Source organism: Vigna radiata, unplaced genomic scaffold (assembly GCF_000741045.1).
Source record: "Vigna radiata var. radiata cultivar VC1973A unplaced genomic scaffold, Vradiata_ver6 scaffold_134, whole genome shotgun sequence".
Classification (NCBI taxonomy): domain Eukaryota; kingdom Viridiplantae; phylum Streptophyta; class Magnoliopsida; order Fabales; family Fabaceae; genus Vigna; species Vigna radiata.
Window position 1 is genome coordinate 884,030 of NW_014543261.1, and position 14,659 is coordinate 898,688.

At 34.6% G+C, this 14,659-nt stretch overlaps 2 protein-coding genes across 6 annotated transcripts; one reads left to right on the plus strand and one right to left on the minus strand.

The window, feature by feature from the left end:
• Positions 1-288: 288 nt before the first annotated feature.
• LOC106753556 (U2 small nuclear ribonucleoprotein A') lies at positions 289-5,491 on the plus strand. 2 transcript variants are annotated; one of them, XM_014635372.2, is made up of 10 exons: positions 346-395; positions 487-558; positions 719-838; positions 921-961; positions 1,101-1,230; positions 1,313-1,518; positions 1,744-1,917; positions 2,088-2,138; positions 2,388-2,561; positions 5,311-5,491. In XM_014635372.2, the coding sequence occupies exons 3-10, from the start codon at positions 757-759 to the stop codon at positions 5,314-5,316; spliced, it is 864 nt and encodes a 287-aa protein (XP_014490858.1). In that variant the 5' UTR covers positions 346-395; positions 487-558; positions 719-756; the 3' UTR covers positions 5,317-5,491. The 2 variants fall into 2 exon arrangements, with proteins under 2 accessions (XP_014490856.1, XP_014490858.1); XM_014635370.2 differs by lacking the exon at positions 487-558 and having other exon boundaries at positions 289-395.
• Positions 5,492-11,060: 5,569 nt separating this feature from the next.
• Positions 11,061-14,363, minus strand: LOC106753598 (pentatricopeptide repeat-containing protein At5g04780, mitochondrial-like). Of its 4 annotated transcripts, none has more exons than XM_022777585.1 (2): positions 13,895-14,363; positions 11,061-13,309 (listed from the first exon to the last, which is right to left on the minus strand). In XM_022777585.1, exons 1-2 carry the CDS (start codon positions 14,106-14,108, stop codon positions 11,316-11,318), a joined length of 2,208 nt encoding a protein of 735 aa, XP_022633306.1. In that variant the 5' UTR covers positions 14,109-14,363; the 3' UTR covers positions 11,061-11,315. The 4 variants fall into 4 exon arrangements, with proteins under 4 accessions (XP_022633306.1, XP_014490905.1, XP_022633307.1 ...); XM_014635419.2 differs by having other exon boundaries at positions 11,061-13,794; XM_022777586.1 differs by having other exon boundaries at positions 13,827-14,363.
• Between the last annotated feature and the right edge of the window lie 296 nt (positions 14,364-14,659).

Consider the following 14,659-nt stretch of genomic DNA (forward strand, 5'->3'; position numbering starts at 1 on the left):
AAATGTAATAATTGATAATATAATTAACATATATCATGAATTGTATTATTTATATTATTGTTCATAAATCTTTATTTGAATGAAAGATTGAACCTAATAACTATCGTAGTTAATCATAAATAATTATGAATAGGTAAGTATATAATATTGTGGTGACAAAGTAGAAATAAATCAAATACATATCCACTGAATCCTATAGTAATATTGACTAGGGGTACTTAATCATAATAGATTGTACAATTTCAAAATTTTAAAAAATAATGTTTTGTGTTCCTTTTTAACCTTAAATATTTTTACATTATTATTGGAGTTAATTAAATAGGAGGAGGGAAGGCTTATTATCTTCACTAAAGGGGCAGAAAACTGTAACCGGCTTGCTTCTACTGCATTTCTAGGTTTTTCTCTTCTTTCACTCCTCTGAAGTTTTTCGCAGTTGAATTTCATTGTTCTTCTTTCATTTCTCGTGTTTCTGCATTTGATTTTTAGATTCGTGTTTTGTTTGATTGTCCGTGATGACCTAAAAGGGGTTTGAACTCTCTTGTACTTCGGAGCAGCCCAGTAAGTGTTATTTCGGGTGGTGACATCTATCGGGGCTTGCTCGCTTTGTTTTCATGAATGGCTGATTATTCTGTGTTATTGAATTATTTTTGGCTTGTAAAAGCACGCTTTGTAATCTAACAACCATGCTCGCTTACCTCCACAACTTTCGTTCATGCAGCCATTACTGTCTTATTTCTTTTGCACTGAGTAGAAGAGATGGTGAGGCTCACTGCTGATTTGATATGGAAAAGCCCTCATTTTTTCAATCCAGTTAAAGAGCGTGAGTTAGATCTTCGAGGTATTCCTATCTGCCTCACACCTTTCCATCTCTCCCTTTTTACTATCCCTCTTTGATGATAACTTTGTCATGTTTTTTACAGGCAACAAGATAGCTGTAATTGAAAACCTGGGTGCTACTGAGGTGTGCAATTTAGTCTTCTTGTTTTCCTTTTAGTGTCCCACTTTCTCCTTGTATTGTTGAGGTCTTTTTCATTTGAAAGGATGTATTAGCTGATTCAGTTTTCACAACTTTGAGTTCCTTTGTATTTAATTTCCTTCAGGACCAATTTGACACCATAGATTTATCTGACAACGAGATTGTCAAACTGGAGAACGTACCTTATCTTAACCGGTTGGGTACACTGATCATTAATAACAACAGGATTACTAGAATTAATCCCAGCATTGGAGGTACGTGAACTTTGAACTGCACATTCTTTCTTCTATTTTCCTCATTTTAGTGACCCTGTCTCTTCTGTCATTTTCATTGCAGAGTTCTTGCCAAAATTGCACACACTAGTTCTCACTAACAACAGAATTGTAAACTTGGTAGAAATTGACCCTTTAGCATCCATTCCAAAGCTGCAGTACCTTAGTCTGCTGGACAACAATATCACGAAGAAACCAAATTATAGGCTTTATGTTATTAACAAACTGAAATCCCTCCGAGTTTTAGATTTCAAGAAAGTGAAAAATAAGGTAATGTATTTTTTCCACTACCCATACTAATTCTTTATCGGGCTTGCTGTTTGAAATACCAAAGATAGGATGTTCTGTAGGTGTCTGTGTCTGCAAGGTTTTGGATCTACCGATGTTATAGAAGGGGAAATAAGATAGATATATTATTAGGTCTATTTCTTATTTCGAATTACACATGCTCTTCTATTATATTTCATTCTTTTTATGGCTACTTTAAATTAATAGGAACGGTTGGAAGCCAAAAGCTTGTTTGCTTCGGAAGAAGTTATGGATGAAATTCAAAGGTTGCCACCCAAACCAGTTTCACCTGCTGAAACTCCAAAGGTTTCAGAAGCAGCTGAGGAACAACAAACACCAAAAGTGGTTGCTCCCACACCTGAGCAAATTACTGCTATCAAGGTGCAACGATGATACCTGAACATGTCATTCAATTTGTGGCTTATCACAGTAGGGTTGAACATGGCCCATACTCAACATGCTTTCATGCTTAGTTCAGATATATAATGTGTTCTCTATGATAAATTATAATCTTGGTTACCTGTGGTTTGACGTGTTTTTGGTTTATGCAGGCTGCCATTGTGAATTCTCAGACTCTTGAGGAGGTTGCTAGACTTGAAAAGGTGCTTACTTTTCTAAATTAGATAGTCGGTTATTGGATTTTAATTTTTTATTTGGGTCAAACTCTTGCTTAAATTATATTGATGTTAATTTTAATTTATATCAATGTAATACTTATTAATTTCAATAATGGTGTGAACTAAAGAATGGTTTTAACTGTTGTAAACTGATTTTTCCTTGTTTAATTATTTAATCTATTATGAAAAGGACTATAATGATGCTGTACACCTAATCCTTGTTCATGATTGCAGGCATTGAAGTCTGGCCAGCTTCCTGCAGATATAAAAGGCTTGAATGATAATATAGTGTTGGATAATGTTACTGAAAAACCTGAAGATATGATTCATGATGACAGAGATCAAGCTGACGGTGAATCCAATGGTACACAAGAGCATACAAATACTGATTCTACTTCAATGGAACAGGTACATGTTCACTTTGACGTGTTTGTGACTTTTGTTCTATATATTTGTTACAGTTGACTCATCATTATCCCTCCATGATCCATTCCCTGATTGAGTCCCCTCTTCTTGCTATATTGTTTGCCTGAATTTTCTAGTTTGGTTGTTGTTCTAACTTTACATGACTTGTTTGCATTGTACCATGTCCTTATTTGGGGTTATACACTAACTTTGCTACTGTTTTATATGAAGATTAGCTTTTGTTATTGGTTTTTCTTGTAGTCGAGACTTTTGGAAATATAGATAAAGCTCAAGTGTGCCTTAGCTGAATCATATATATATATATGTGTGTGTGTATGTGTATGTACGTGTATATATCTACACACAGCTATTTATTGACTACATTGGAAAAGGTAAATGTAATCAGTATACAACAGAAATAAAAACAACTTTTCTAGTCTTCCCCTGAAGCTGGACACATAAATCACCAAGCTTGAACACGTGAACTGGATCTGGAGTCCCTCAAAAATTTGTTGAGATGTATGAAATTTGATCATTTGAACCATAGTTATTAAATCGGTCTGGACTGGATTGTTCAACTAGTCCAACTGGGAACCAGTCTGGAGTACCTAGAAAAGTGAATGATATATATTTGTCTTCCTTCCTGCCAAACGATGTGAGTGATTTCCCAGACAAATATTTTGTTAACTATTCTGGTCTATCAGGAGGCTTACTATGTTTGCAAACTAGACTTGATCCTCCCTATCTACAAACCTGATTTTGATATCCACATCAAAACCCAAGAGCTTGCTCCATGAAAATCTAATCTTCATATCCAATTGATGTAATGGCCAATTGTGAACTGGACCATAGCAAGAAAGAAGCAAATTGTGTGATGTTGGCTACAACTGAAAGAGCACCGTTGTAATCAAGACCACCTCACTATCAGAACAACTTGTAATAGGATAGACCCAGAACAAGAAATTACATCTTCCAAAGAGGAAGTGAATCCAACTCTCATGTATTACTCACTTAAACAACTTGCATTTCAACTATCATAGTTTATCGCCATTCAAGATGATAAAGTGCTTTAAAGGTATTTGTTTTAATATAAATAGAGAGCATTAAGGATACAAAGGAGTATAGACAAATGCTCTCTATTTATATTAAAACAATGACTTTGAAGCAATTAAATATATATAATTATCATTTGATGTACTTCAACTATCATTTGATGTACTTCCTAGGATTAGAGTGACTTTTCTTTAGAGCATTTAAAATTGTCTGCCTCACATTGGTTATATCCATTATATATAAACAATGCCCTTCCCATGATATAATTGAGAAAGTAAACAAGTTTAGCAAATGAGAAGGCTAAGAATCCCTGATATTTGGCTATATCGTGTGATGCCCTTATTTCCATATGTTAGCTTGTGTCTGTCTTAAATAGAGGTATGACTGATCTTAATAAATTTCTTTGTAATCGATCCAAAATTGATATGGGCTGCATACCAGTAGTGCCATGACTGATCCTAGGCTGAATGGTAAACAAACCTCGAGCCTAGAGCCCAAAAGTTCATAAGGGATCAATTTGAAACTGATCTCAGGCTAGATGGCACAAAACCCTCAAGCCTAAAGTACGAAAGGTTGATAGTAATCAATTTCAAACTGATCTCAGACAGGATGGTACATATGCCCAAGCCTTGAGACCAAGAGGGTGAAAAGGATCTCTTATTCAGACATTGAATAATACGTGACACAATCACATGTTTGTTTTAATCTGAACTGTCGTGTGTTACGAGGATTTTGTAGTTATGGAGGTGGCTGCAATGTTTCACCAGTGAAATGTTGATCCCCTCTTTTGTGATTTTCTCCATCTTTTGCTCAAGGAACGGAGCTTTCTAGGTATGCTATTGTAGCCTCATATTTCATTTCTTTCTCTTTTTAGTTTTACGTAGTTATGTCACTGTTCTTCCACAAATGGAATCTTATAAAGCTATATGTCCTTGGACTAAGAACAATGACTTAGAGTCACTGTCAGATTTAGCATCTGAAGAGGATGTAGCTAGAATTCAGCAAGCGTGTGTTGTTGTCTAACAGGAACAGGGATGCTATTGTATGTGAACTCGCCACCGATGGAGAGCCTATTAGAAACAAAATTTACTTGAAACTCCAGTTGACTTAAAAACTAGTAGTGGTTTAAGTTGAATTCAACTCAATTCAATTTCCTATTTCTTAACGTGAAACGAAACTTTTGAACAGATATTTTGACATGATTTTTCATGTTTCAATGTGAATCCTTGACGAAGAACATGATTTTTTTACATTCTAATTGACTAAACACAAGACGAGAACCATAAGTAGTTAGTTTACAAACTTGCTTAATGAGTTTGAGGACTAAACATCTGTATGATGTATACAGAGAAATGATATATAATAATCAGCTAAGTGAGTGGCATTTAATGATAAAAATTGTTCATGAGAGCGGATTTAATGCATGTGATGCTTGCAAATTGCAGCTAGCACTATTTTATGTACAACATAATGAAGCATGGTAAAACTTGCATAACACCATGTATCTATTAAAATATAAATATTTGAACAATATGGACAGGATCGAACGAAAAAGTAATACTGTATGGCATAAATACCGTACATATTATGTCCTGAAAATAGTGTATCTTGTCTCTGTTCAATGTATCTGTTTCATCCTGTAGTAATGCTCTAAGCGTGCTTAAATTTTCGTTTAAATTTTCGTTTTATTTTTGTGCAGGATTAGAGTGAAGATTTTGAAGATGCCTCAGCACTTTAATGTGATGTTTGATCATAGTTTTATTGGATTGGAATGGATTAAATTTGTTTAAACAGTGCATGTGTAGTGTTAGTAATTTTACTTTATACAAGATTCTCAGACGCTAATTTCATTTTATTCCTTAAGTTAAAATTGTGTATGAGTGTCACGCGTAAATTGGTTAATCAAAACAAGTTTGGAATGTTTTATTTTGTTGATTTAAAAATCAGAACATGTAAAAATACGAGGAGCTTATTTTAATACTTTAAAAGGAAACATAGTATTATGTTTTTTTGGGTAAGCAACACAAAATGGTGGCAACTTTAGCCAATTTCAGTGATCTTTAGAGGAACTAATTGTGGAAATTTTTTTCAGCACTAACATTAGGACCGATTGTGCAGATTTTATTGGTTTACCTTTAGAATTAAGTTCTTAGATAATTTGTTTTCAGCTATGCTAATGAGTGCAGACTTGGGGAAGGTTACTAAACTTTTAGGAGTGCAAGTTTGTGTAGCTTTGACAGCTTGCATGCTGCTTGGATGTTTATATTTTGATTATACTTTTTTTAAGGAAAGGGTTGAATAATATGGACTAAGTATAATAAGTATAAGATTAACCTTTTTGTAGAAAATATACATGGTATATTGTATTTATAATAAAAATATGGATTAAGTATGAAATACAAATAATGATAGATAAAAATAATTTGAATATTGTATTTATAATAAAAATAGTATGGATTAAGTTTGAAATACAACTAATGATAGATAAAGATAATTATAAAAACATAGAAGATAAAAAATTAAAAGATAATATTTCTAATATTTTTTCTCAATAAATCATATGTTTAAAGATTGTTATAAATATAATCAGTTTTCGATCTTGATAAGGATTTAATGAAAATTTATACTAATTGATAATTTGAGATAACAAACTCTCTTGATGTCTTCAAATATAATCTTCTCTTGAATAAAATGATAATTAATCTCAATATGTATAGTAATCTTAAAAAAAGATAAGATTAAGAGAATAAAATGATAATCAATCTTAATATGTATGGTGCTCTCAAGAATGATAAGATTAGAATTCATATGAAGAGCAACCTAATTGTCAAATATAAGTGTCTTTTGAGGGATATATTCAAATTGCAATTCTTTAAACAATTAGCTAAACTAAACAAGTTCACAAGTAACTAAGTTCATAACTCTATATTATGCTTTTAGACTAGGTCTTGTCACGACACTTTGTTTTTTGTTCTTCCAAGAGATCAAGTTACGATCAAAGACACAATATTCGAAAGTAGAGATATTCTATTAGAAGGAAATCTTGCCCATTTAACATCTTAATAATAAACAACTTTTGTATAGTTATTGGAACAATATCACAAACATTTTCTAGGAGATCCTTTAATATATTTTAATATAGGAATAATTGCATTCCAATGATCTTCACAAAGGAAATGTCAAGATGAGTAACGATAAGATAATTTAATTTTCTAACTAATCTTCTATGTTGCTTAGGATCTGAAATAAACTCTCCTTAATTTAATAGGAGTTTTAGTATTAGGATCCATGGATGTTTCAACAAATTTTGAATTCATCAACCTAGTTTCCTTCAAAATGTTCAATGCATACTTCTTTTAAGATATAACATTACCATTGTTGGATCGTGTTACCTCAATACCCAAGAAATATCTAAGTTTGCCAAGATCTTTGGTTTGAAAATGGTGGCAAAGTTGTTGTTTCATTTGGAAGATGCCATGATGATCACTATTTGTAAGAACAATGTCACCAACATATACTATGAAATAAAGACATTCAGTACTTGAGTGACAATAAAAGATTGAACGATCTATCCCACTCTGAGTCATACTAAATTATTGAACAATGTTGCTCCCTAGGAGTTGTTTTAGGCCATATAAATATTCGCGAAGATGACATACCAACTCAGAAGACTCCCCTATCCTTGAGGCTGCTTCACATAAATCTCATCCTGCAAATCTGTATTGAGAAAAACATTTTTGACATGCAATTGATAAAGAAGCCATTTTGAAGAACAATCATGACTATAAATAAGCAAACAAAAGCCATCTTTGTCACTAGAGAAAAAATATGACCATAATCCAAACAAAAAATTTGCGTGTAACCTTTGGCTACAAGATGAGTTTTGAGGTGGTCAATAATACCATTAGTGATAGCTTGGGCCCAAGCCCATCTACTAATCAAGGACGGATACCATATTTCAATCAAGGCTCCATCACTAGAGGTATGGCTAGAAGAATCCAAGAGGACCTAAAAGACACCCCCAAGCAAGTAGAAGTGAAGAACTACTTAATCTAGACCAATGTCTAGGATGACTTCTAGATTGGGCCGCGATCAGTGCATAACCTTTCTCACCCAACGTGTGCGTGGAACTTCTTTGCAGCCAGCGAGTGCAGCTCGAGTTCTTTCACATTTTCCACAATAAAAACATGATGTATATGCGTCAATTGATCCAAACTTTGCAACTGATGATCAACCTTAGCTGGTAGGATCATGGGAAAGCTTGGATGAGTTTATAAATCCACCTTCTCCACTCCATTGTAGACATTTTGTCAACTTAATAAGAAAACTCTGTTGAGCTCGCTTCAAGCTTTCTTCTTTTGCAAAGTCCTAACTAGAGAAAGAGAAAGCTTGACCTCCTCTAGCCACCTTTCCTAGATAAGCTTCCTAACTCATCCCAAACACGACCACACCATTGCATCGAAAGCCATCTTCTTCCATCTTGCACCCATTAGTTCTTTGTTTTTCGTTGCCTCCATTCGTCTCCTATGGTGGTTCATCCCTTGCTCACGGTTTCCAGCAACAAATGCTATTTGGAGGAGTGTATCAATTAAGATAAACTTTGATAGCAAAAATCCACCTACAACTAACAACAGATTTCCCAAACAACAATGGGACAAACATCCAAGTTTCACTATTCCAAAGAACACTTAGTTCATCAAGTACAATCTAACGCCAACCAAGATGGGCTAAGACATCACTAATAGATTTGGGAATGGACAAAAAAGAAGAAGAAGAAAGTCAAGTATAAAAAGGTGAAGATAATCTATGATAATTCAAAGAAATATAATATGGAAAAGGATTATGAGTATAATGTATACCCTTATAAAAGATAATTGGAAGGTCAAACTCAACTATCAAAGCCGAAAGAGACAAAAGAGTTGGTACTTGAATTGAGTCACTTAGTTGTTGGGAAAATTTTCAACAGTAAAACTAAAATGGGCTCATAAACTATTTACTTTTCTTGGATTCAAGCCGAGGTAAGCCATACATAAGATTGATGCATTGTTATTCTAAGCATGTTTATAATATTTGTATGTTGCTCATTAACTATTTACTCTCCTCAGATTCAAGCTAAGGCAAGCGATACATAAGATTTATGCATTTTTGTTCTAAGGATGTTTATAATATTTGTATGCTAAGGGCTGAAACAATGTATAATTACTTTATATATTTTTATTTTTGAAAAATTGCAATGCTCAGATGTTAATCGTGTCCTGATCTTCAATGGAAATCTTATCACGAACAACTCATAAATTAGTAGTCTAGATATGTTAACTTGTTCAATTACTTTCCTTATTATCCAATTAATTTCCTTATTATTGAAAGGCCTTAATGAAAAATGATAGCGAGTTAAAAACTCAAGTGGCTAGTGAGCATTATTCTTGACTTATCAAAGTAACTTCGTATTTTATTTCATCATTTTTCTCTGTTGAAACATCACCGACATATGTGAAGTACATTTTCACACTTAGTTATTCATTGAGGCTCATGAATGTTGTAGATCTTGAGTTATAAACTTGTCATTTATATATACATGTTATTTATATTGTTTTTCTCGTCATTAAGAGTTCATGAATTACTAATATGATAACACAAGACGAAAAAAACTCCAAGCTCGGCTTGGGGGACAGGAATGCCCACTAACTCAACATGACTAGGACTGTTATTGGTAAACTAAAACAAAACCAAGAGTTTGTATATTTTGTAGCTAAAGTAAATCAGGTCATAAATTATTATACCACTAGAAACAAACGTCAAATTTAGAAAAAATGGAGAAACTTACCTAAAGATAGTGTGAGAAAAAGTAAAGGCCCGACCCAATACTGGAAGATGGTGGACGGTTTATGACAACCTTTTCATCCCTACAAGCCGAGAACTCAAGGTTGGAGGGCTGTGTCCTATCCCGATTGTTCAAGGCCCGACACGAAACTCAAAGATGAATATTAAAGCCTAAAAGCTGACCTAAAGTTTATGAGCCCAGAAATCCAGCCTAAATTCATCTTATATTTAATTTAAATTTTATTAACACAAAGAGAGATCTTATATGTGATTATTATCTTGTTAATATGGTAGACTAGATAAGTAATTGTTACCTCTGTATCTTTATCTTTTATTATTATCCTTGTAATTGTAATATTCTCCTTTGATGAGGAGTAAAAACAATTTGTAACCTATTTGCCAATAAATAAAATGCTAACTGTCAGAGTCAAGAGACAACTATTTTGGTCTTAGTGCTATGTACTTTACTTGAGGTCAAGAGAGTTCTTCACATTTTTGTCTTTGGTAAAATGCATACAGTTTTTTGCAGGACCAGATTCCCTCCATTCCAAAACAATAATACTTTTAGATATATGATTCTAAAGACAATGATAACTCTTGTGCAAATAAGCTCACTGACAAAACAAGCAATTATGCATACAATAAATTAAAGGAATCACCTCATTATGGTCATGGAGTAGAAGAGGGGTGTTTGCCATAGGTGAGAATCCAATTGCTGGCAATCCAAGTTCGCAGAAGTAGCGTGAACCTAGATTTCAATCCCTTTCAACTTTTCGTCTCTATGCAGAAACTTTATATTGGAGACTCGAGACAACTAGGATGGAGAAACACTAGTGCAGTTTCATATAGAAATTATGAAAGAACAAAAAAAATCAACCAAAACATCTTTTTCAATGGAACCCATCTGAACACTTTTACGGATCTTTTTGTTACTGACATGTTTTTCATCTAACTCATTTTGATCCAACATATGAGATTTCATATTACACTTGCACTCCCATACTAGCTTTTGTAATTTTCCTTTTAGTTTGAGTAATTAATTAATCATTTGGATTAATTAGTTAATCTGAACACGTTTCCTCTATTTTTGCCATTTGCTCTATTTCCACATACACGGCACAGTTTGGAAAGAAATAAACAATCAAGCGATTATACAGTAATCGGACACATCCACGCCCTTATACACCCAAAAACAATGGAGATGAGATACCTTCAAACTAATGGCCAATATGAAATTGAGCCAACTTATACAACAGAACTTATAGTGAATATATCATATTTTCATTATCTTATATCTTTTAATGCACGTTTTTGTTCTTGTAGCTGCAAATTTTCATGAAAAAAAGTGAAAACAAAACACTGAATCAAAATCCTCTATCATCTTTCTATATTTTCTTTTTTAACAGTAGCAGGACAGAGGTATATTAGCCCGATAATTATAATAACCACCATTGAAATCATTATCCGATTTTTAATTTATCAAGATGAAAAGGAACCTATTATACAAAAGAAAATATTGAGTTATGAAATCAGTCACTAGAGCCACCCAAACATCTCCAGCTGGAGAATGGGATAAAATGGTGCATTCAACATCGAATGTGGAGTAATTTGAATGTGATAAAGAACCAGTTCAGCAGAAACCGAATCCTGTCTTATTAACCAATGTCTTTCATCTCTCTTCTCTTTTCCTTACAATCTCCAACATTAATCCAGTGAAAATATAGGGAAATAATAATGAACCTCCAGTAAATTGGATATTTGACTTCTGAGTAATTATGCCATCAGTGTGTTTTTCAATAGTGACTATAGTCATGAAACAGTTGCAGTAGTAAAGATAAAGAATCTACGTATCTTGTGAAACTGAAAGAATGGAGGATGATGATATTACCAGTAATCACCACATGAACATGAGCCATCTTTAAAATGGTGGAATCTATTAATATCTCTAACAATAATTTCCCTTGAGACAATTTTACATACAAATTTGAGAAAGGTGTGGCAGTCAACACAAATTCGTATATTCTTTTTCACCCTTATTGGGGCACCGGGTGGCATAGCAATTAATCCAAAGGCCACAGCAAGTTTCTCACTGTGGTGATATAAGAGTTTCTCCTTTTCACTTCTGTTCACATTATGTATATCAATCTCTACAACGGGACTATATCCAGCCTTACTTAGAAGGTCACCCAACTGATCCAATTTAGCATATATTTCATCACTTCTAGAATGACTCCTGTCTCCAACGATGAAAGTGTATACCTTGTCTTTGATCTCAATCCAACTCATTCCGGGTTCCTTCTTCACCTTGCTGTCTTTCATTACCTTTCTAACCTTAGCAACATTTTCCCACATCCCTGCAGAGGCATAGATGTTTGCAAGGAGAACGTGAGTACCAGATTTATCTGGCTCTAGATCATAAAGCATCTCTGCAGCTTTCTGACCAAGTTCTATATTTTTATGGATTCTCGCAGCTCCTAGAAGTGCCCCCCAAACTGAGCCATTGGCCTCAAAAGGAATGGAATTTACAAGCTCCACTGCTTCATTTAATTTCCCAGATCGTCCAAGGAGATCAATCATACAAGCATAATGCTCTTGTGTGGGTTTAATACCAAACATTTCCTCCATTTTTTCGAAATATTGCCTTCCCTCGTTTACCAAACCAGCATGATTACATGCACAAAGAACACTAACTAGAGTAATATGGTTGGGAGGCACACCAACTCTAAGCATTTGATTGAACAACTGAAGAGCCTGTTTGCCATGGCCATGCTGAGCATATCCTCCAATCATTGCAGACCATGAGACTATTCCTCTGTTTGGTATCTCAAAAAAGGCACGATCAGCATCGTCTATGCTTCCACACTTTGCATACATATTAACCAGAGAGTTGCTGGCAAAAATATCACACATAAATCCAAACTTGATGGCATGGACATGTAATTGTTTCCCTTGCTCATATGCAGACAACTTTGCACATGCATTTAAGAGAGAACTGCAGATAAATGCATCTGGCTTGATATCTGCATCTTGCATTTGTAAATATAGCTTTAAAGCCTCCTCCCCATCGCCATATTGAGAATACGCTGTTATCATGGATGTGTAAGCCACCAAATCTTCCCAAGTGCGCTCTTCAAATATTTTTGAAGCTTCATCTATATGGTTACATTTTCCATATGTGTCAAGAAGGCTGTTTATAACATAGAAATCTGAATAAATTCCAGATTTGATGGAAATTGAATGAATCTGCTTACAAACCTTAATTGCCAGCAAGCTGGCCACAGATTTGAGAACTGTTGAAATAGTAGTTTGATTGAAATCTATATCTTCATTGTACATTTTAGAAAAAAGTGAGACAGCTTCGAAGTCATCCCCACACTGTGAGTAACCAGAGATCAAAGCATTCCATGCAATAACGTCCTTCTTTGGCATCGAATCGTAAGCTCTTCTCGCATCATCCATCATTTCACACTTGGAATACATATCTATGAGTCCAACAGAAGCATACAAATCTGAATCAGCAACCCTCTTTATCAAACAAGAATGTAACTGTTTACCCAGTTCCTTGAACCTCATTGCAGCACAAGCCTTTAAAGCACTCGAAAGTGTAAACATATTGGGAGAAGTTCCTGAGCTATTCATCTCATCCAACATCATTAAAGCCAAATCATTACGATCGTGAAGAACACAACCAGCGATAACTGCATTCCAAGAAACAACATCAGGGTGTGCAATTTCCTGAAAAACAGCAACCGCACCTTCAATCTCCCGCGCTTTAGAATACGTGTCAACTAACGCATTTGCGGAAAACTGATCCAAATCAAGCCCCATCTTCAGCATAAGTCCATGAAGCGTCCTTCCTAGACCACCATCCTGCAACCCTGCACAGACATTCAATATGATGGAAATGCTGAACTCATTAGGCCTTATTCCACTCCTCATCATTTCCTTAAATAAATCTACAGCCTCACCTCTCAGCTCACTTTGCTCATAACAAGAGAACAAGGCATTCCATGAAACAACATTTTGCTCCACAATTCCTCCAAATAACCTCTTAGAATCATCTAGCAACCCACACTTAGCATACATAACAACCAAAGTGTTACCAACAAACCCATCAGACTCGAACCCCGTGACCACAGCCATCCCATGAACCTTCCTCCCCATGTTCAAATCTCTCTTCATCGAGCATGCCTTAAGCACACTTGGGAAGGTATACTCATTGCACTTAACACCCAACAAGAACATCTCATTAAACACCAACAGTGCCTCCTCCACAAACCCATTTTGCACATACCCAGATAGCAACGAAGACCAAGAAACCACATCTGGCTCAAAACTTTCATCAACCAGCTTGCGGGCATACCTAAAACGACAACACTTGGAATAGAGAGTTACCAGGTAATTTCTGAGACCTGGATGGCGGGAAAACCCAAACTTGATCAAGTGGGCATGGAGTTTCATACCTGAAGTTAGCGACTTTGCAGCAACACATTGTGATAAGAGGTTTGAATAGGATACAGGGAGTTTGGTGAGGCTTTGTGAATCTTTTAATATGGCGGCAGGAGACGCGGTTTGCACAGTGGGGGTTTTGAATGGCATATAGAGACGTTGAAGAGTACTGTGAGGAAGGAAATTGATGCCCCAAAACCTTGGAGATGTTTTGTTCATTGACAACATGATATTGTTATTGCAATTGCTCTAGTTACAGCCAAGGAAAGAGGCGTCTTCTCTCAATGTATGAAGAGAAATTTTGAGATTTTTTAGGAATCGTTATATGATGCTGTTTTCTTCTGCTTCTGATTCTCACACTGATTCTGAGATTTCTACTGCTGCTATCATAAGTACGAGGAAAATGATTACGATGCTTTTGCAACTCAACTCCATTGCTGCTTCTGTTTTCTGATTGTGTTTGCCTCAAAAAACTTGGGTTTGTTTATTTCTTTTTGATGAAAAATGAAAAACAGTTCGGGAATCTATTTTCACTCAAGTAATTCATGTGATAAACATAATGATTTATTCTAATATTATTAGTTATTTAGATTTATTAGTATTAAATAAAATACAGTATTTTATTTAATAAAAATAATGATTTGAATATGAAATTCTTTTAACATTAAATATTAACGGTTTCGTGTAACATCTATTTCATTCAAGATGTTACGTGTAGTTGATAAAATATTTATTAACCTAAAAAAATTTAAACTATCGTACCATGTTACGGTGAACGA